The sequence below is a fragment of the Athene noctua genome, chromosome 6, assembly GCF_965140245.1.
Source record: "Athene noctua chromosome 6, bAthNoc1.hap1.1, whole genome shotgun sequence".
Lineage (NCBI taxonomy): Eukaryota > Metazoa > Chordata > Aves > Strigiformes > Strigidae > Athene > Athene noctua.
The window spans coordinates 26,935,219-26,957,682 of record NC_134042.1 but is presented as its reverse complement, the minus strand read 5'-3'; the positions used below and the strand labels follow the sequence as shown (position 1 = coordinate 26,957,682).

The following is a 22,464-nucleotide window of genomic DNA, read 5'->3' as shown; positions in this document are numbered from 1 at the left end:
ATTGAAGACTAAACAGCACCGGACTTCATCTGTGAGGGCACTATTAGATGCTCTTGAACAACCTAGCACTGCTATTAATGATACTTCAGCAGTATTCCAAATCTCATCCTTTTATTAAGAGTTTTGAGATGACTCTTTTGCCTTCCCTGAATCCCCAGCTCCTAGAGCAGGTGATTGTATGAGAGTACAGTGAGAAGAAATGAGTGGCTGTCATCTTAACAGAAACTGTTTATAGCCTCCACAGCTGGGGAAAGGCATCTCAGAGTAACCACTGGGCTCAGAAACCAGAAAGCAAAGAGAAAGGTTCCAAATATTTTTTTTTAACCATCTTGTTTCTTCTGTCAATGTTATGGTTTTGGGGGCCTGACTCATGATTTCTCACACTTGGCATTGGCAATACTTCCACTAAAAGATCTGCTCTCCCTACATCGTGTTGCTAGACTGACTGAAAGCCAGTGGCTTTATAAAGCTCTTCCAAGTTCTTCCTGAGTCTGCAAAGACAACCAGGAAGGGGATTAATCCTAGAGCTGGAATATTTCAGCAAGAGCAGCTTTCCACCCATCCTGTGTGAAGGGACCAGAAGACTAATCCCATTCCCTTCTTCCTCTTCTCTGTATCAACTGCGTTAGGGGCTTTTTAGAGTGCCTGGTCACTTATCACTGCTTTCCTGCTGAAAGGCAGTCTAATGTGACTGTGAACATTGTTAGTGGGAGACATTGTGAGAACTGCTGTGATCCCAGATCCTGGCATCATGGCTTTGCAGTATTTCAGCACATGAAGCAGTTGTTTCCAATGGCGGGCTTCCTCGTCTGGTGGCATTTGTTAAAACAGGCATTTATTGGGAGATAACGGTAGGGACTGGCAGGCTATTTAAATCACAGCTGAGTTTTATATTATAAATTACATCAACTTCTGGAGTGCCAGACTTCCCAGAGATGTTTAATTCCTGCCTGACTAGGACCCTGTCTCTGTTCCAGAATCTGCAGTGGTGGCTAATTTATTTTACTGGGGGATTTCATCAAAGCCTCTGACTTTAACCTATATAGCCCTACATGACTTGGGTTCTCCCTTTCCTTGAGATCTCCCTCTCTTCCTGAGTGTTAACATGGTAATAAATGTCAAATGAAGCATTCCAGCCAACATATCCCTGATTTAGTTAGGAAAAGCTGATGGCAGTCCAGTTTTGGAGTGAGGGAATGGTTGTGGAGGCTATACCTCTGTGAAAGGACATTAGAGTCTGCACAAGGACTTCCGTCACTTGGTGACAGCAGGATGATGTGTGGATGGCACACGAGGCTAGAGCTCTCCATATGTTTGTTGCCCAGAAGCAGTGTTTCTCACAAGCGTGCTTGGATATCACAGGGATGAAGGACACAGCCTGAGAGGGAGGGATGTGCTCATGAAAGCCCAGCAGCTATATGCAAAGGTGGTGGGATGTTGGATGCTCCTGCAGCCTTCCTGGGGCAGTCCTGGGGAAGGGACCCTCAGCAGAAGCAGTGGCTGCATGTTTCAGCCCATCCACAGCGTTCCCACGTGGCTGGAGGTTAATGTCCTCCTTGTGTTGTCCCACAAGGTTTCATTACCCTTCAGCCAGCTGGCCCTTTCTTTGAAGGACGACACTGTTTTCCAGTGTCTTTTCAATTACTCTTGCTCAGGACAACGAGACCGGTCCTACCCGAGTGAGTTGTGGTTTCCTGGCTCTCCATGACTGGGCTGTAAACCCCATTTGGCATCTCTTGACTTGAGAAGTGTTAGGGTCCGGCATATAATTAATAGCACTTTCCTCCTGGGGCGCAAACTGAGGCTGATGTGCTGTAATTAGGAACACACACAGGCTCAGAGGGTGATTTGGGCATGAAGTTAATGAACTGTAAGTCCCTGTAGCTGTGAAGGAATTTGAGCGCAGTGACTCCAAAATCAGCTGCGGAGGGAGAGCTGAAAAGCTCTGGAGGGGAAAGGCTGGGGGGACCATGCAGATCAGACCCCAAAATGGACTAAAGGTAACATGCAATTCCTTGCTTTGGGATTGAGGTCTTATTCCTGCCCAGAGTGCTATGGGCTATGCTGGAGTCTGTATGGTCTCTGCAGACCATGCTGGTAATTTCTGAGCTTTCTGAAATGAGTATTGTTGGAGAAAAGCTCTGCAGAGACCCGTGGGGAGAAGTGGGAACAGAAACAAGTCTCTGATGGAGGTGACCTTGCATTAGGTGCCCATGGCAGCAGTAATACTGAGACTTTGAAGGTCACCTGCCTGCAGAGAAGAGATGGGACCACCCCGGTTGTGCTGCCCCAGCTGGTGCCACCACCATGGGGCTAAGCCCCATGTCCACTAACTGCCTTTCTGTGTCTCCTCAGCTGTCTGCGACCCACCCTGCCAGAACAAGGGGTCCTGCAGTCGCCCCCAGGTCTGTACCTGTCGCTCGGGCTTCCAGGGCTCCCGATGCGAAGAAGTCGTTCCTGAGCAGGAGTACCACCCGCCTGGTGCTGCTGCCGCCTTCCAGCCCCCTGCAGGCTCCCTCCGGAGGAGGACCAGCATGGCAGGGTGGGATGCCTCTCTGCGAGGGGCTCAGGCACCTGTCCCACGGCACGTCCCGGCTGTGTAAGTCAAACCTGGTTTCTGGCAGGATGCTCCCCAAAACCCACAGGCAGCTAATGCCACGCTCAGTGGGGCCACAGCCTCTGCTTCATGAGACTGGGCACCTTGGCTCCTGGTGGAGCTGACATAAGGGGGTTGTGTTCTGCTGTCCCTCCATGTCGTTTGGTTTGTCCCCAACACTGTGTTTGTCCCCAGGCACATGCCAGAATGGGACAGGCTAGTGATGGTCCCATGGGGAAGGAGGACTGCGAAGCTCAGCAGTTGGTCCTTGCCCAGTTGGTCAACAGCCTTCATGGTAGCAGCAGGATGGATGGAAGAGTGGGGTTAAATCTGTTTCCCAAGAGGATGTGTTTAGAGCAGTATGTCCAGGTAGTACCCATAGAAGAGTGCATAGGCCTGAGGTGTGCTGGTAAGTGCTGGCATGAGCAAAGTGATGATACTCAGAGATGTCTCTTGGTAGACTCTAGCCATTATTAAGCCATTTGTTCCATATTTCTGTGTCACCTTGCTGTGGTCTGGGTCATTTTGGTACCCAGGCAGGTGCCTGCAGCTGTTCGGGCTCACAGAGGTCCATGCCAGAGAGACTCAGCAAGTAGCATGTTAAGCTCAAGATGACAACTGTGGCATTGACCGGTCCTTTTGGGTGAGGAAGAGTTTATGGCTTCAGCCCACCTGCCTCAGGTTGGTGTTGAGATGCTCTTGTACCCAAGTTGAAACTCCTCCACACTTTGTGTTGTGAAGTCCAGCTGGAGCTGTGGGTTTTCTGCTGAAGGAGGCAGTAAAGTCAGGAAAGGTGCCTTTCCCTGACAAGCACAGCTACTATGCTGACAGCTCAGTGGGGATAGAGAGGTTGGAATGGTGCCTGCTGCTATACAACAACCCACACATGTTATGTTTGTTTTTTTTTTTAAATTACCTTTGCATTTCTGTAAGAGTCCATGGACACAGGCGCAAAGTGTTTGGCTGCACCACCCCTAAACACCTGTGCCTTTCTTGCTGCTACTCACTCATTTTCTGGGCCAGAAAGACTGGTTTTGTTGGTAGCCACCACAGCAGAGAATTTGCACGTGGCTTCCTGCAGAAGTCCCTCAGTCATAGTCAAGAAGACATTACAGGTGCCTAACAAGAGGTAGCTTCAATTTCTCCTTTTCTTCTCTGAGCCGTACTTAGTGCTACCCGAGGAGAGGGCAATTCAGCCTTTGTTTTACTGTATTCCTGAAGGTTGTTTTTAATGTGCATGTTGCACCTAAAGTAGCTGTTGCCTTTCTGTCTCTTCTGAAACAGAGGCAGTGCATGGGCTGGAGACATTTCTAGACACTTACTCTCAGCCACCTACAATTTTGGAGGGGCTCAAATGACTGATGAGGAACTGACTGACACCAAGTAGTTCATATCTTGGTGCCCATTTGAAATACTCTGATGGGAACCAAATTCAGACAAGGCAGAGGTGATGCTGGCAGGGAGAGGGGGCCAAGCCCCTGTCACCACTGCCCTGAGAGAGGCTTGGTGCCCCAGCGAGCACACAGCCCTCGCACGTGCCTGCAATCCTGGTCATTGCTGACGAGTTTCCCTGCAGCAATGACCTCCTCCTACCCCTCTGTGCCACTGCTCTGTGTGGAGGGACTGGAGGGGAGGGAGACCAGTGCCCTTGGAGATGCACCTGTTGAAGGCTTTCCCAGTAAGGAACATGACCTCAGGCTCTGCACAGACAGGGCATTCCTGTCCAGACAGTCAGGCACATCGTCTAGTGATCGCTGAGCTGGGATTGCTGAATGCCCAGCTGCCTGCTGTACCTTAAATCCTCTGGCACTGTCCCAAGGAAGTAGAACTCCGTTAAGGACCGTGCCATGCCTTTTCTCCTTCCCTCCCCATAGAGGCCATAGAACATCACCTTATCCCACACTTCACCAAGAACATTTGATGTTCATCCTTTGCAGTGATGGGAGGTAGTACCCTGGGACATCTCCACCAGTGACTGCCTTCTGGAGCTATCCTCAAGGATATGCTGAGGCTGCTGTGCATGTTTCTGAGAGGGAGTTCTCACTGCCTCTCTGGGTGCAGTGCCGCAGGCTGCTGCCTTTCCTTCCCCGGGCAATGTGTAGCAGCCCTGCTTTGCAGGCAGGTATGAGACTGCCTGCACCCTGGCACTGATCTGCTTCAAAATGCCTCACTTCAGCTCCTGGGCATTTTCCCATACAGTTCAGTCACCTGGGTTTTGTTCGTGGACCATATAACATATGGCATGCAACTGGCATGACCTAAAAGTCTTGCTGCTGCTAGATGGATTGTTTCCCAAATACATCTGAGTGTCCCTTTTAGCCTGCCAACTTCTGGGTTAGCTGTGGAGCCTGCAAGAGTGAGCATCTGCAGCTGAAGACACTGTTGCTGCCATTGCACCTGACTGTGCCCTCCCACTGCTTCTCTTGCACCAGCGTTAGTCCTCATTTGGCCCCTGGGTGAGTTGGCTGAGGTCAATAAACAAACAAAAAATTAACACAGCAAAATTAAGGATAATTTCTTGGTGCTTCAGTGGACTAAATTGACTTATTGAAAGATCATGAGAACCAAAACAATTGGATAGAATTGCAAGGCACGCAGTGGAGGGAAGGAAGGGAGTGGACTCCCCTTCTGGGGGAAGCCACTTACTGGGTTGATCATTTGTCTCATGAAACCATGTTCTTAGACTTGTTGGAACTTGGAGCCTGTTTCCTGCAGTTACATCATCTAGTTCTGTGCTACCGCTAAGGTACTTTCTATGCTTCTGCATCAGGCTTTCTCCATACAGTTGGGCGGTAGCAGCAAAAGCAAGAAGCATATTTGCCTTCCCAGAACTAGGTTGATCTTGCTCATATTTGCAAGTATGAGGATCAGTTCTTAGGCACTGCAAACTTGGGGTCACCGTCACGAGTTCAGTTCACTGTCAAGTCTGAGAGGAACAGCTTGGGTTTTCCAGTCCTTGGTCTCCTCCTGGATAAGGATGGGTTGTGCTACTGGGACCCTGACTTTTTCTAGTCAGCCTGCCATGATCCCGCAGCAACTGTCTTGCTTGTCAATAAGGAAGAGGTGGAAGAAGCTCTCGGGTAGCTCAGTGGATGGAGAACACTAGTGGTTCCAGGTCAGTGTTTGTGAGAAGATAAACAACTAGTCCCCAACCTCCCTGCACATTTGCACTGCTAACAAGGAGGAGTTGTGCAAGAGTGGGAGCTTATAGAACTCTAAGCCTCATCTTGCTGTGCCAAGACAGGAAATCAATCCTCACATGAATTAATTTGCTTTCTTCTTTTGTTTATTTGTGTGTATATTGGCTTTGTTTGTGTTTGTTTGTATGGAGGTAGAAATCAGAAGCTCTGAAGTCATGCACTAGAACAGGGCTGTATTAGATGACATATAAACATGCAACAAAAAACCATGAATCCTCCCCAGAGACCTGTTCTCTGAGCAGAGGTGGGATTGCTTTTGTTTTCAGTATGTTCTAAAGCGAGTGTTTGGAGAGAGTTAGGGGAGCAGCCTTCTGGGTTATTCAGGAACTGCCTGGACCAGAATACTCCCCACTTGTCTGAGTGGTGGGTCAGCTTTAAAATTATTTCTCATCCTCAGCTAGTTGGACTTGCTGCTTATGATGACTGCCCTTTCATTGTGGAGAGTATCCTGGTCTGGAAGTAGGAAGTGTTTGAGAGCCTGGAGAAGCCTATAAAGCCGTGGTGAAGAGCATGACCAGGCAGCGGCCTGTTTTCATGGCCCTGTTTCTGGCACATATGCTCAGGCTTTCCAGAGCTCATGCCTGGAAGCAGAATGAGCAATGCCTTCTGTGGCTTCTCTGTCAGGGGAGCCCAGGAAGCACGACTGTGACAGCACAAGATAAGTTACCGTCAGTCTTCTGCCTCAGCCTTGGTGAGAAGTAGCAGCTCCTTGAACAACAGGGTTGTACTGGTCATACACAACGGGTGGTTTGTATTTGTACTGGTGGTTTGTATTTGCACCTGGCAGATGTGAAGGTTAGCAAATGGATCTGTGGGCATTCCCAGTGTAGCTGTCATAGATCCATTTCTGGGCATGCTGGCAGTCCTGCGAAGACATGGACATGGGCGTCAGGGTGCTGCAGTGCTACACATAGCCATCGGTGCCTCTGTTTAGGGACGTACCAGGGAAGAATCACTTCATCCTTGGCTTGCTCATACGGTGCACATTATCTCTTCATCCTGGGACTAAAGATGATGACATACCCAGCCTTACCTGAGCTCAGCACTTCCTCAGGTGAAGACATGGCTAGGAGAAGGGCAGCTCTGGGTTTACTTTGCTGACACCAGAGCTGGTGATGCTCAAGCTTTCATCCCTTAAAATACAGGCTGAGCAGTGACTACCACTTCCCAAGTCCCTTCAGCAGGCTGTGGCTCAGTGGAGGTTTAGAACTGGGTGTCTGAGGGAGCCTGTGGGCACTTGTTAGCTGCTGCAGAAGCTGAGAGGCCCCTGCACTGTGCTGCTTGGAACAAGGAGTGCTCCTGAGAGCAAAATCCTGGGGGTGTTAGAGGCCCTCCCGGCATGGACTAGCTACAAATCCTCCCTCTTCTTGATCTCAGCCTGAATCTCTGCCCAGAGAAGCAAAGCCCCGACAGATGATTGTGAGGGTGGAGCTGCACCTCAGCCCAGAAGCAGAGCTAAATGGAAACAGCTTTGTTTTCCTAAGGCTGGAGTATCAGCAGAATTCCTGTTTATTTAGCAGGGAGTGGAAAGGGCTTGCACCCCTGCCCCTCACTGTCAGGATGGATGGCCAGCTGCCTCTGACGAGGCAGCGTGCAAGGAGGGTCCTGCCACTGCCACCCAAAAAGGTCCCTCCTGCAGGAGTGCTGAGCATAAATCTGTAACCAGCATCTATGCAAGGGAGCTGTGCTGCCCGGATGGGATGTGTGTGCTGGACGCGGGCTGCCTGGGAAGGAAGACGTCCTTCCTCTCCACAGAAAAGAAGAGATGACTGGGACCTGCAAAGCGTTTTCCCAGCAACCCAGGCAAGGGAAGAGGACATAGCTGTAGTAGAAGGTGCTGAGACACTGTGCAGACAGCTTAATGTGGCTAAGCTGTTGAGGGCAGGGAGCTTCCTCTGAGAGGGCTCTGTTACAGCAAGGCAGTTGCTGGGAGTTGCCTGGTGTTTTCAGGGTGGAAAAGGAAGAAGGTTAAGTTGCAACTTGCCCGCCCCACTGACTCCTGATCTCCAGCACCCTGGAGGAGACATCTCCTCCCTTCCTGGCAGCCCTTGAGGAGCTGTGGCAAGTGCTCCTGGCCTAGGGACACTGGGACCCTCATGCCAGCAAGGAGGCTCTGCCAAAATCTCTATTCTCTCTTCTGGAAGCAAAGAATGAGAACAGCAGGGAGCAAGCAGGAGGCAGGATCTTGGGTGTGTGGCAGAGGTTGCTGGATATAGAAAGTACATTTCCCCCCCTTTGAAAACTGGCTGAAACCAGCTCCCATTCTGGTTGCAGTTGAATGTCTATCATGGTCCATTGCAAAGGAAAGTGGAGCCCGTGGGTGAATGTAAAGCTTTCCACCCTGGGGTGGTCCCTCAAAATATAACATTGAGAACTGTGGCTTGACAAAATGAGCTTGATTAGCTTGTTGTCATTGAGGAATAGCAGATAAAATAAAAATTCATTGCAAGATCACTTGCTTTTTAAAGATGCTACTCCAAACAGAGACAGATTTATCTTAATTGTTGAAGCAGGATCCGGAGCCTCCTGTTTTGCCAGCTTTGAACTTTCCACATCTATGAGAAAAAGGGGAGCTTTCTTACTGCCTTACTTGGGTTGCTGCTGAGTGTCCAGGAGGTCTATACTAGCCACATACTGAACACACCTCCTGCTCTTCTGCTTACTTATGGCTGTCACTCACTTTACATTTATGAGGGTTACAATTTGTTAATGCCCAAATAGTAGATAAAATAAAAGCTGACCCTGGCTGAGAAGCCCCTCCTGTGTAAGTGCATCCCCACGGCATGGGCTGAGGCAGGTTTTCTACTTTGCTTGGGATGGGACTGGACCAGGAGATCCATAGTGCATGACATTGAATTCCTGGGGTAAAACATTGGTACCAGCCTTGCCTTCTGCCACTTCTGCGTCCTTGTGCTTTTTACTTGAATGGCATATTTTCCCAATACAGATAAGCCCTAACTGCAGCTTTCTAAGGCGCTTCCAATAGAGTTTTCACAAGGTGGCCAAACATTTACATTCCTAGATCCAGAGCCAACTTTGAGTAGATATCTGAGACTTTGTTAAAAAACTGAAACTAAAAAGCCAGTGCCAGTCTGTGTGAGAATATGTGAAAGGAGATTCCACTCAAGGCAATGAGATCTCCATAAGCTCCAAATCTCGACCCCTCTCCTGCTTTGACATAGTTTCAACCCTTGGCAAGCTGACTGGGAAGCCTAAAGGAAAAACTCAAGGTACCCAAGAGGGACATAAATGTCATTTTTCTTATGTAAAAATACTTCTATTTTAAATTACATGATATACCTTCTCTAGCCTGGCACCAGATACAGTTGCTCTACTTTCTAGTGTTTTAAAGCTGTCAGCACCATTCTGGTTTATGTGTTTTATGTATTTACTTTCTAGGGGTTGCATACACTTCAGAGCAGCAGGAGGATAGCTGGCTTTTCAGGCTCCTTTTAAACTCCAAATATGGTCTTTACATTAGGCCTAGTTCTTCTGCACCTCTTTGGGAGCCATTCCTATAGCTTAATTCAGCCTCTTTTGGAAGAAAAAATTCAAATGCATTTTTCCTTCTAACTGAAAAAAAAAGTGCTGCTACTGTCAGCTTAGTCTGAGACTACATGCAGGAGAGCAGGGTGCAGGGCAAATGCATTGTACATGTGGTAGGTGAGGTAGTAGAGAAAATCCAATTTATAGCCTATTTTATATACTATACATATATCATTTGGGACATTTATGACAACACAATTTATATAGCAGTTGTATAAAAAAAGATGTTAGAAGAGCACTAAGGCCACATGATCAAATGCTGGAGAGTTTTTCCCTAATGCCTGAGTTAGGATTGTCATCCAGCTTGCTTTCAGCTCCCTTGTGCATATGGATTACGCTGCAGTTTCTCATACCTGACCGTATGCTGCCTTATTTGGTTTAAGCTGATACTTAAGCAAAATCAAAGCTGTTCGCTGTGGTTTCAAGTGTTTTCCATAAATCACCAAGTGCTGGCAGGACACGAGGGATGAATTGGAGCTGATTTGGTACAAGGAGCAGTTGAAATGGAGATGTAGAAGTCTCTGTATAAAATATGCACATTCTCCTCTGCTTTCTTCAGAAACATCCCAAGAAATGTTGCCCTGAGTGCTTGGTACTGGATGGGATTGGTACCCAGCTCTCTGCACCACATCATTTTTGTCTCACTTCCATGGAGACTCTCTTCAGGAACATGCAGAAACTAAACATATAGGCAGGAATTAAGAAGAGATTCAGACTGGAAAAATATTATCTGTTACGACTGAAGGGAAAAAAATCTCCATGGGAGAAAGAAATCTGTAAGAAGGAGAGGCTGAGATTTTGCAGAGTAGGAGGGAACAGCAAATTAGGCAGCGAAGAGTAATGCGGTGTGGCTGCATATGAGAGACCGGCGGTGCTTAGGACTTTGGAGGCAAAAGACCCGAGTTGCATGGGTTTTTTTCCTGTGCACCCCAGGGTCCTACACTGAGTCAAGGTATTCTTTATTGCCAGAAAAGATTTTGACAAATTGGAAGGAATTCTGAGAACTACAAAAGGAGGGAGGGAGGGAGGGAGGGAGCTGAGGGGAATGGTTAACAGACCCACATCTGTAAAACTGAGCCAAACACTGGCCTTGGAGGATGGGGAGCATACTTGGAGGCTGAGGCTATCTGGAGGGGGCAGACAGGGTGTATTAGGTTGCCTGTAGCCTTGGCAGGATGGCCATGCTAATTTTTCAGCTACGAGGCTTTCTACAACAGCAAAGTGCCAAACTCTTCCAGAGATGTAATGACAGGTTGATAATGACACTGGAGCTCTGCCTTCTCCATCACTCTGGAGCTGCACTGCTTATGAGCTGGAGCCCAGGCGCTGCCAAGGCAGGCGCAGTCTTTCTGCCTGCTCCGGATCCCTTCCCACTAGGGTTGCCATGAAACCTGCAACTCTCTGCCAGTCCTTGGTGTGAATACTGAAGGCCACATGGGAGAGATGTGGGAGCAGATTCGTGGTCATGGTACCCCTGGAAGCACTGGCTTTGCCACCAGGCATCATGCATACATGGCTGGGAGTGCTCCTGGTCCCTAGCCAGGTTCTAGTCTTCTGGCTAGTGAGCAACTGGAGGGATGGAGCCATCGAAGTACAGTACAGAATAAAAATCACTGGGATACTCGTTCTCCAGTCCCTGGCAGGACTGAGACTTCAAGAGTGGGCAGCAAAGTGTCACATCCCAACATAGCTCCCATGGCTTGAGTGCTGCATGTGAGGGAATCCTATGTGTGGCTGGGGATGGAGAGATATGAGGAGACTAACTACATTGAGCTAATAGACCCAAACGCCATGGTGTCCTGCTGGGTGTTCAACCATTATTTTAGCTTAAAATATGTCTTAGATCTACAGTGTTCCCAGGGTGAGTGGGAGACTTCCCAGCATCTCCTGTTGTAGATGAAAAGCCTTCTCTTCTCCAGATGAGAAGACTACACATATCTCCTCTCCACCCTGTTGCTCTCATGACCTCTGTGTGTATGTGTGTGCAGCCTCAAGCTCTTCACCCAACTCACATGCCTGGGATGAGAGAGGCTTTGCCTGCCCTCTCTATGTCCCGTGTAAAGCTGGGGGCAGGCAGCTGGCTCCCCCCACTCCCTGGGGTGCATGTGGGAGTGAGGATGAATAGGCTAAAGTGTTTTTTCAGGGCTTTGAAGTTGGCAGCCTGGTGAAGGGGGTGAGTGTTACTAGTCAACAAGATGGAAATGGAACTCAAGAGTGCTTGTTTTCTCTCTGCTGTACGGGGGGGACAAGTGACCTCAGCTAGTGGTGAACTTTTTTCTGAGTGACGCCTCTGCAGCAGGTTTCATTACATGGGGACCAGGTCCTCAGCTAGCAATTGTTGTGACTTGTGGAGACAGGGGGCCCTTTGGGCTGGAGATCTCAGTGTGCTTGTGGGCACAAGGGCAGGTTGATATGTTTTCCTCTCCTCTTGCGTGCCTCTGCCCTAAATACAGGTCGTTCTCCTGCCAGGCAGAACCCTGTTCCTCACTGTACTGGGGAGCACAGCAGGTAGGAGAGGGGCAGCATTGCGATGGCTGGTGGTGGTGGCTGAACCCTCTATGGGATGGTCACGTTGCACGGTGGACAACACAGCGCTCCAGCTGTGCCAGCATCTTGTGCCTGGTTTTGTAATGGTGCAAAATCTGTGGCTGTGGGGTGATGTCTCCGGTAAGATGGTGACACTGATGGAGACCTTCATGTAATGGCAGCCATTAGGACACTTCTGGATGGGTCTCTTCTCACCAAGGTGTGAGAATGGCCGTGTGACTGCATCTGGCAGTAGTGCCATGCCATTGATGGTGCTGCTGAATGCCAGCCCCTGCATGCAGGCAGGGGAGCCAGCTGGAGCAGCTCTTTCACTGCTTCAGCCTGATGGAGCATGCTGCTGAGCTAGGGAGAGGAAGGCTGCATGGCCACCCATCTCGCCTGCCACTCACCACACATGCCACAGGCCAGCCTGGGCAGTTCTGCCAGAGGGGTGGTAGCTCACCTGCCCTCCCTGTCCCTCTAAATCCCTGTTTTAGTCTATGGAGTGTGCAAGGTTTGACCCAGATGTGGCATTTGTAATCAAGTAACCTGGCTTGGTTCCTCTGCTGGCTCCACTTGAACCTCAGAGTGGTTGCAGACTGCATTTTGATGTTTCTAGGAGGCTTTGACCAGCACTTAGGCTCCGGAGACAGGCAGATTGCAAACAGCTCCTCATCACACTTGGCATCTGGAAATCACGGTTCTGGCTATTTTGTAGGTCAGCACTAAGGTCTGATGGATCCCCCAAGGGGCACAATCTGCTTCTGGTGACAGCCTGGTGCCATGCCCTTGCTCAGGACATGTTTCTGCAGCCTTGCTGGGCCAGGCAGGTGCTGTTCCCATGCTTGGAGAGCTGGACTTCTTCCAGGGAGTCAGTTGCTCACCCCCCAATATATGAGAGCAAAAAAGAGCACTTGCAGAGGGGCGGGTGGCATGTGCGGCACGTGTGGCAAGGGAAGGGCATTTAATGTCAGCAGAGAGCTGTGCAGAGATGTGTGCACAGCCACTTTGACTGAGGAGAAAATTAGACCCCAGAGCTGTCTGTGTGCTTAGAGAAGTTCACTAATACAGTGTCTGGCAACTCCTGAGCAGATAAAAATAGAGTTCACAGTCCATCTCCTTCTCCCTCTTTGTTCTCATGCACTACACTGCAGGCTGGGAGCCAGCTCAGGTGACCCTACAGCACTGGCACTGCTTTAGGGGCCAGAGGAAGGAATATTCCAGGGTTGTCATGGTAGTGGTGGAGGAACTGAGCTTGGTGGCATGGGGCAGACACCTGGTGACTTTACTGTCCCACAGACTTGCACGCCTGTTGCTGTGGTTTACAGTGATAGATCCAGAGAAACCTCAGCCAGCCACTGGCACACATGTCAGTCGGAGCAGGGAGCTGGAGTTACCATTGCAAGGTGTCACAGGAGAGAGCCCAAAATGAGAACCATGTGCGTGGGCTCTCTGACAACCCCTTGATAGCTGTGGTGAGGGACAGTGGTGGCATCTGAGTGCTGGACTGATGTGACTTCTGGGCACATACCAGTGGCATTGACTGTGCATGTGGGGCAGGGAGCCTGACATGTGTTGCTGCCCTTGCAGCCCCACTTTGGCAGTGTTCTTTGTGCCCAGGGCAAGGCCCACAGGAGCTCTCAAAGTCTTGCAGGGGAGGGAGAATTTGGATGACTCCCTTCCTGCTTGCCTTATGACCTGACTGTGTGAGCTGTGCCTGTGGCACTACGAGTTGTCAGATGAACATGTTAGGGGACACCTTGGCATCTGAGATCTGTTGTGGTAAGCAGTAGAGTCGCCACTTGCCTTGATGTCCACATGACAGTCCAGGTGCCCTTATCTGGAGTCCCACCTGGCATGAGATCTGGCTGCAGGTGACTGAATTGGACACATAGGCACCTGGGTGGTCATTCCTGTGGCCTTCATGGTATGCAGGTCCTGCTTGGCTCAGCCAGGAAAAGGTCTCCTGCCTGGGGGAGGCTGGTGGCTGCTTCTCCTGGGCAGGAGAACTTCCTTTGCCTTCCACCAGACCCTGGGAAGCTGAGGTCTTTGGACTTAGTGTCTTCCTCACTTACACAAGGAGTACCAGGGCTGAAGGCAACCACAGGAGGGACAGTGGGAAGCCTGAAGTGGGCAGGTTTCAGAGCTAACTCTGTTGCTCATGGGGATAATAAACTGAGCCAGGATTTATGGATGTAATGTGGGTGGGCTTGAAGTCAGGTGCCTTGTATGGTGTGGTTTCCCCCTTCCTCCCTGAGTCCTAACAGAGCTGTCTTCCTTGTCAGCATGTTTGTGAGCTAATTGATAATAAACTTGAGTGCTCTCTAAGCAATGCCTCTTCTGTGCTCCGGGGCCTGCAGACTGAGCCATGAATCCCGTCTGCCTGCTGAGGAACCTGTTCAGAGTCCAAGAAAGGGGAAGTTTCTGGTCTGCAGTCAATTTGCTGCTTTCCAAGGCTGGCTGCTTCTCTCTTCCCCTGTAGACACAGACGCTGGTGTTGAGGCTGCCCATTCTTCTGCAATGCTTTAGTGGAAAATCAGCAACTGCTGAGCATTACAAAGGGGGAAGTGAATCACTGATTTTGGTCCCTGTGGCCCCAAGTGGAGAGGGCATCTAGCCAAAGGGACAGGCAGACGGACAAGACAGACACCGAGTATATTGTTCGGCATTTAAAAACCAGGGGAGAACCCGCCTGTTGTCCTGGCAGGTTATCAGAGGCTGAGCATGACTCAGCCCCCGTCCTGGCTGAGCCCTCTCGCCTTGGAGCTGCAAGCACAGGCTGCGGGCTGGAGGAGCTGGGGCAGACTTACCAGTGTTTCAGTGGCTCCCCTCCGTGGGACCCTGCTCCCACCCCATGGGCCCTCTCTGGGTGGCTGGAGGCAGCAGTTGTGCCCCAGGCAGCAGGCTGGTTATATTTGGAGAGACGGAGCTTGTGGAGCTCAGACCTTGGGATGGGGGTTTCTGGAGCCTGTTCTTTCACTGAGGGCCACTTATCTTCAACTTTGTTTTGGCCAGTGCTGTCCCACTCTGTTGTTTCCCTCTATGATCTCTATCCTTTCTCCCTGATGCTCATCAGGGTGCAGATTTGTTTCCAGATGGAAGAGTGACTTTCCGATTTTCATCTGACCAGCCCTTGCGTCATCTGGGGTTAGCACCCTTCTCCACTGACTGCACTGTCCAGGGTTCACGCTCTCCACCATGCCTCAAGCCATCTACCCTGCTATGGTCAGTCAGGCTTTGGCTGGGGAGAGGGCGAGGCAGGTTGGATGAAAAACCAGAAATACTCCTGTGGCACTTGGCTCTTCTATGCAAACACAAAACTACCATTTCCTAGCTTGCTAGCTATCTGGCCAAAGTCAACAGTTGGATGCGGAGTGGCCAATAGAATCCAAATAAATCCAGGAAAGACTGAGGTGTTGCCGCTGGGGAGAGGGAATTGCTTTGAAGAGTTTGCCAGCTTTGCCTCCAGCCCCAGGGAAAATGCCTGGCCTTGGGTCACTAAGAGAAGCCATAGCTGTATACCCACCTGGGTTCCCTGTGGCGCTTGCTTACCCAGAGAACCATGATCATCAAAAGTGATCAGAGATTTGAAAAATTATTTCTAGATATAGTGGGTTAGAAAAACAGTATTGTTTTCTGGACCCTGTGGTCTTGGTGATTTAGACTTGCTTATTGTGATTCTGTGTACTTAGTCCTGAAATTGCAGGCTTTAAAAAAACCCTGTGGTTGGTTCAGAAAACGGCAGTCCTTATGTTCATCTGTGTGGTTGCTGGGATCCTGCCAGCTCAGTCTTCTACTTGCTGTCCTCAGTAGGGTGAGAGATACCAATTACCTCCTCTGGGCAGGGAACAGGCACCTCAGGTTCATCTGAGACTGGGCAGGAGAGCCATCGTATTCAGGGAATACAAGATTTTTGTACCTTCTCTAGACTTCTGTCTCTAAAGTAAATATAGAGCAGAGTGTAACTGGTAATAAAACCTATTTAAAATAAAGCATTTATACACAGACAAAGGTGCAGTGGCAGGTGTGCAGCTCCCTTGCTGGATGTCATACAGGTGTCATTTGGATCCTGCAGGGATGTGTAGCACTAGAATGTAAGGGGCCAGGTCTCCCTCAGTTCCCTTGACTTCTTGCATGTGTTCTTGGGGGCTTAATGGTCCTTGACCTGCATCTCAGAAGAGGGCAGCTACAAGTGCATGGTGGGTAGTTTTGAACTGCTGCAGATGTGGGTCAGTCTGTCTGCACAGCTCTCTCCCATCCCCAATCTCTTTACATTCTAATTAGCACCTAATATCTATAGGAGTGAAACTTTACACATGCCAGTGACCGAGGTCTCTCAGCCATCTGGCTGGCGGAGATCAGCAGGAGCACACACACCCATGCTCCTGGAAGGAGAACGCTGCTCCATCTACCTTCCCTCCTTGACCTGTGTTTTCCCCTGGACTGCTGGTGCTGTTAGCCAGACACCACAGAGGTGGGCACCCCAGGACAGCCCAGAAGGAGAGGTGTCCTAGGAGTCTGCACGCTGTTTCTGCCCCACAGGCTATGCCTGACATGGAGAAAGCTGTCAGCAGCTCTGACGGATGAAGAGCAGGGAAACCAGCTGCTTGGCAGGCGGTTGCCTATAAAGGAAGAGACCACTGCCTCTTTGCAGAGATCTGTGCTGGCCATGTGCCTGGCTGGAAGAGTGGAAGTGAGTAATACCGTGCTGAGGGAGGCTGTAAGACTGAATGAATGTGAAGGCCTGGGACTTAAAGTATCCTGGAACATAGTGCTTGAGGTGTCAACCTCCTCTGCCTCTTCAGTGCTTCTTCCCTGAGCAGGTGGAGGCATGGAGAGTGGTAACACAAGCTCCCTACTCTGCTGATTTGGAGCTGCCCCATCTGTTTTCCATCCTTGCTCTTACCCCTAGGACAGCCACACCAGCAAGAAAACTTGTGGCAATGCAGATCCCTGGGAACTGGACAAGCTTCAGCCATATATTAAGATCCACCAAATGGTTAGGGGTTGCTAATGTCTTCTGGTCAGGTCTGTACTGATGTGGTGAGCTCAGGATCATTTCCTGAGACCCTTCAAGCAAGTCAGTCCCCATCTGCCCAGTGTAGAATGACTCTGAAGGTTTGGAGGGGAAAAGCTCTGTTTTGTATTCCCTGACTATGAGCCAGCCGTTTGGCGTGACTTGGGGATGGATTGGGACTGACAAACTGAGATGGAAAGATGCCTTTTGCCATTGATTTCTGTGGCCTGGGGTAGGATGGTGTTACTCAACTCAGTCCACAAATCCCAGAGCTCATCTGCCTAGAATAGAACCAAATAAACAAATTAATTCAAAGCAAATCTGCCTCCCTGCACTGTGACACACACTGGAATGCTTTGCCAACAGGATCTCAGTAGGATGGCTTTTCCTCAAGTGTTGCAAGCCATGGAGTAATGTTTCTCCTCCGTTTTTCCTTTGTGAAGTTGGCACTGCTCCTTGCAGTAAGCACATAGAATCCACTTTTCTTTGTAACTGAAATGCTAATGATTATTTTATTTAAAGCCCCTCACATGTTGGGTTTTGGTTTTTTATTTTTTTACAAAATATGATGATCCTGGGAATGGCATGAGTTGTCCCTAAAGCCAAGGGAGGAATTCCTTCAGGCAGGCAAAGAGCAGCACCCAGCCAAGCCCTGCTGCCTGCATGTAGCATGCTCCCTTCCTCAAGGGTAGTTATGATGTATTTTCAAGCACAAGAGCTGATGTTTCCCTGTCTCATTCCACCAGTCACCTTCACCCAGTAAGTCTTCAGAACCCAGGGCTGAAGCTGCCCTCAAGTGACCAGCACTAGGACAGTGAGCGCCGCTGGGCTGGGGAACTCTCACTTCTCACCCATAGGGCTATGCTTGGGGTCTTTCACCAAAGATCAGAGGATAAATGTGCCTGATCTTCCAAGGCTTGGTAGCTCTTACCTACCCTCCCTAGAGCTCCATACGGCTTTTCCTTTGTCACTAACAAAACCAGCAGTAGCACACCAGGTAACAAAGCAGTAGGTAAATAAGCACCAGAAGTTCCTTCACTGGCAGCAGGGATGAATTAGTAGCTCAGAAATGTGTGTGGAGGTCATGCCTGGCTCTTATGGCTGTCAGGGGTGGGTGGTACTCTGCAGAATCTCAGGAGAGCTTTCTGAAAAAGGCTGGTAGGGACTGAGGCAGGGCTGAAATAAAGTTCACTTACCTGCAATTATTCTGGTTAGCCTTGCTGGTTACTGAAAAACAAAAATACTGTTTGCTGTCCTTATCTCAGTTTAGATCTTGATTTTAACAAGACAACAAATATTTTTATCAGACTTGCTCTGTCTCCATCCCTGAATGACCTGTAGCCAGACTCCACTCCAAACAGTGCAAAAACCTTCAGCCTGCAAAGATGGGTGTCTTCCCAGCAGCATGGGTTACCTGTGCTGCTTCTTCCCAGGACTCCTGTTCATGCCTCCTCCCAGCAGCTCAGCCCTCAGTTTCAAGGTTTTCCTGCATTAAAAGCAATTAGGTAATGAGTATCTGGACCAGGGACTTCTGTCTCTGGGGTAAAACCATCCATTCTTGGATTCCTACAGCTCAAGGCCAGAAATGATCAATAGGTAAGCTAAAAATGCCTTCAGGACAGCACAGATTATGCATCTATCTTTAGTTGTATTTGCTCTGTTCCAGTGATATCTCATTTCCCAGCAGCACACTTTTCTCTCCTGATGCAATGGTATTGGGAGTTGGGAAATCCACTACTGGGTTATTTTTTGCAGAAGGAAAACAGCTATACTGCTGTATGTGGGCGTGATTTCTAGTAGGGAATAATTTGGCTTTGGTTTGCAGATGTTGTTGTTTCATGGTTTGCCTTTCTTTGTTAGATTACAAGGCTCTTTACACCTGGTGTTTTGTTCCTGGGGAGAAACCTATGCCCTGTAATTAGAGCACCTCTTCATCTTCTTTGTGCTAAATTGAAGAGATTGAATACTTTAGGTTTCTTACAGAAAGGCATTTTCACTAGCCCTCAAATTATTTTTTTCATGTTTTTCCCATATCCTCTCCAGTTTTTCAACATCCCTTAGAAAATGTGACATGCTTCACATCAGAGCTAGATGTGATATTTTAGCATATATACACCCTGCTGTGATGAGGATGTGTAGGGAGGCAAAAATACCTCCTTGTTCCTGCAGTGTTTCACTGCCCTGATGTCAGGGCATTGAACTGACAGTTCATCTTTAATTGCTTGTCATTACCCCTGAAATCTTTTCAGAATTGCTGTTTTACAGGATCATCTCCTTCTATCTGCAGCTGCTGCCTGCATTCCTTCTTCCTAGAAGTGTAATTCTGCGTTTGGCTCTATTAAAATCCCATATTGCTTGGATGGATTTGCCCTCTGCAGTGATCCAAACTGTTCTGTGTGATTGCTCTGTTCTCATCACGATACACCACATTGCAAATTTTTGTGTCAGCAGCACACATTATCAATGTCGATCATATGTTTATTTCAAAATAAAAATATTTATTTCCAGATGAAATCCTTGAATCGTGCCAGGCCTCGTACTGATCACCCTGGAACCCATATAATTCCCTCTCCAGTGACAACTGCTTCTTGTGTTCTGTCACACAGCCAGTTTGTTATTCATTTCACATGTGTCTGATTGACATCATACTGCCCTGTTTATTTTTTTGTCAGAATAACTTGGGCTCTCAGCCTCTTGGTGTGCATGTATGTAATTCTATCAAATTATGAAAGCAGACTCCTTTGACAAGAGTCTTTCTCCATAGATCCCATTGACTTCACCACACTTCTATATTCCTTTCCTTTAGTTCCCAATTAATTGACCTGTGCGTCATCTTTTCCATTCTGTTGTTCAGGGCTGATTTCAGGCTTTTTGGCTGACAGTTACCTTGTGTATTGTGCTTGACCTGTTTGAATACCAGCACAGCATTAGCTCCCTTTCCATCTCCCCAACTCTTACCATTATTCAAAGCTATCCAAGCCAGGAATGTCAGTGAGCCAGAGCTGCTGTCAGCCAGCTCTCATTGGATCATCCAGTCCTGTTGGGTTTAGAAATCTGTGTTCCATGTAGACACTGTAACACCTCCGCTGTGCCAGCGAAGATGGTAAAAACCATAACATGGGATGGACCTCTTTGGGCACTTTGGTGGGACAGAGCTAGCCTCTCTGCCCCAGCCAGTCAGTCAGAGATGGAGGTGTTGGATAGGGTATGCAGAAGATCTGTTGCTTAAGTTTGGTTGCAGAAGAATCCAAAGCAGGAACTTTCAAAGAAACTCAAGGGGCATATGGGCAGCCAACCTGTTTTGTCCCCTGGTGTACTAAAGCCTTTTTCCTCGCAGGTGGTGCAGGTGAGAGTGAGGGAGACGTTTGCTGGTAAACACAGAGCACTCTCTTGCAGGTTTAGTGCTGTCAGTCAGTAAAAGGGAATGGGAGCAAGTGCAGTAGAGCAAGATGTGCTGTTTTCCTTGTTTAATGCAAAGAGTTCTGGCTAACAGTCTATATGGCTTTATAAAAGAATGTAAGTATGATCTTGTGAGCTGGATGGCTTCTTCATGCTTAGTCCCTAGAAAACACCAAAAGCCATATATACAGTTACTGCAGAAAGTTGTAACTCCACTTACAGGCTTGAGTTCTTGGTCATTCTCTCTTGTTTGAGACTCCCATGGGCAAAGTTTTGTTTATGTGCTTGGTCTGGCTTCTCTTCTGACTGCCTCGCTGGTTTTTAAGTACTCATTTGGTGCTGGGAAGGCTCCCACCATAAGAACAAGTGTGTTTGGAGCTGCTTGTGTTTTCTGGGGGAGAGATGTGGTGGGGCAAAGAGCAGCCCTTGAGTGTGATGGGCAGGCAGAAGTTCGTCAAGTCAGCTGGGGTGTCCCTGTGGTGGGACAGGCTGGTGTGATGGTATGGGGAGGGTATCTTGGTGAGTACTATGCCCTTCCAGGCTCAGGGCATAGGGCATAGTCCTTAGAGTGAAAGGGTGCCATCATAATGACTGAAAGCAGGTGAGGAGTGGGACCCTGCTCAGGTAGGCAGAGCTCTGAGTCCGGGTGGTGGCTCAGGCAGCTCAGCAGTGAATGTTGCCACAACGTATCCTGGTGGACAGGCACTGTGGGTCTGCACAGTTACTCGTGAGGAGTATTGGTTCATTTTTTCTCTTCCACAGGACTCAGAGCAGAATTGGCTCTCCTGTCTCCTCCCAGCACATAGGGCCATCACGGACTGTCCGGCGCTACCCAGCCAGCAACGGCCATCTCACTTCTAATGCGCTCCCCAGTGGGAACGGACATGAGCAGAGCAGCTCTGGCCCACACGCAGTTTCCCAGGAGCACACCTTGTCTGCAAGGGGTAAGGCTTCCAGGGCTGCCACTCTTTTAGGGAAGGGCAGTGGTGTGGCTAGGGATCCCCAAGAAACCCTGGACTCCCAGGACTGTGCTGCTGGGTGGGGTGGAAAGGGAAGGTCAGCATGGGCATTGCTGGGCTTGGCAAAGAAATAGACCCTACTGAAGGAAGACAGATTAGGGGAGCAAAGTGCTGACAGCAGAGGAGAGGAGCCAGTGGGATATGACAGATGCCTCCCAGAGGTACTGAACATCATCCCAGCATGCTGCCCTGAAGGCAGATTGCCTCAGTCTGTAGGAACAGTGTCTCTCAGCTTCCTCCTCTGTCTGAGCAGCCCTTGAGGTCAGATTGTGCAACCAGTGACTAGTTCTTTCCTTTGGCTGCCCCCTTGGTGCCTTCTGACATGAGCAGGGATTCAGGCTGCTGGGACATGCAATTGCTGAGCCTCAGTGCCTCTGCAGCTGGGACAGATGCAAGTTGTCTTCTGCAGCTTGGCTCTCCCTGAAGCTGTGATTCGCCTAGGAGGCACAATGTGGCATCTCAGCCCTTATGAGTAGGCACATGAGCCTGATTGAATCTGTAATCTGAAAGTGGGGACTGAAATGAGGAGAGGTGGGGTTGAGCACAGCAAGGGGGGCACCCATAGAAATTACTGTCTTGGTGAGCAGGAATGAAGGGTTCTGGTTCTGAGCCAGCTGGTTCATGGTTAAACAATAGTTCTGCCTGTTATCCATTTTCCACAAGCCCCTAAGAGCTCTGAGTGCTATTTCTGCCTGTATCTAATGTGAGAATGGTGAAGGACCAGGAGGGGACTTCAGGTAACTGCAGGAGGTCAGGAGGCACTTGCAGAGAGACACTGGTTTTCTGATTATCTCTTTGATGGGTACCAGTGTGGCCGTTTGTGTGGGAAGACTTCCAGTGGTTTAAGGGCAGCCAGTCTCCTGGCTACTGACATGGCTGGAGAAGGAGTATTGTCTAAAGGAGAATACTCTTTATACTGGAGTTAGTGCATGTGTGTCCCTTCACAGGAAGTTATGCCACTCTAACTGGGCAGGCAGAGCATACTGCTTGCCATCTTTCATGTGTTGACAAACCCGTAGTGATGTTGGAGCAGAGGACAGGCTGAAGTGAGCATGGAGAGACACTGCCCCGGGGAGGGACAGAGACCCCTCCTTGCCCTGGGAATGCTCTGGAGCTTGAGCTGCGAATTACTGGCCCCTGGCCCAGAGATGCTGTTTCCAT

General features: G+C 49.3%; 1 protein-coding gene across 4 annotated transcripts in view; it reads left to right on the top strand.

The window, feature by feature from the left end:
* Nucleotides 1-22,464, top strand: part of LTBP2 (latent transforming growth factor beta binding protein 2) — a 71,432-nt gene that overhangs the window by 11,039 nt on the left and 37,929 nt on the right. For all 4 annotated transcript variants that reach the window (XM_074909959.1, XM_074909956.1, XM_074909955.1 and 1 more), the window contains exons 3-4: nucleotides 2,356-2,599; nucleotides 21,047-21,228. In XM_074909959.1, the coding sequence (XP_074766060.1) occupies nucleotides 2,356-2,599; nucleotides 21,047-21,228 (426 nt within the window). The remainder of the gene's footprint in view (nucleotides 1-2,355; nucleotides 2,600-21,046; nucleotides 21,229-22,464) is intronic.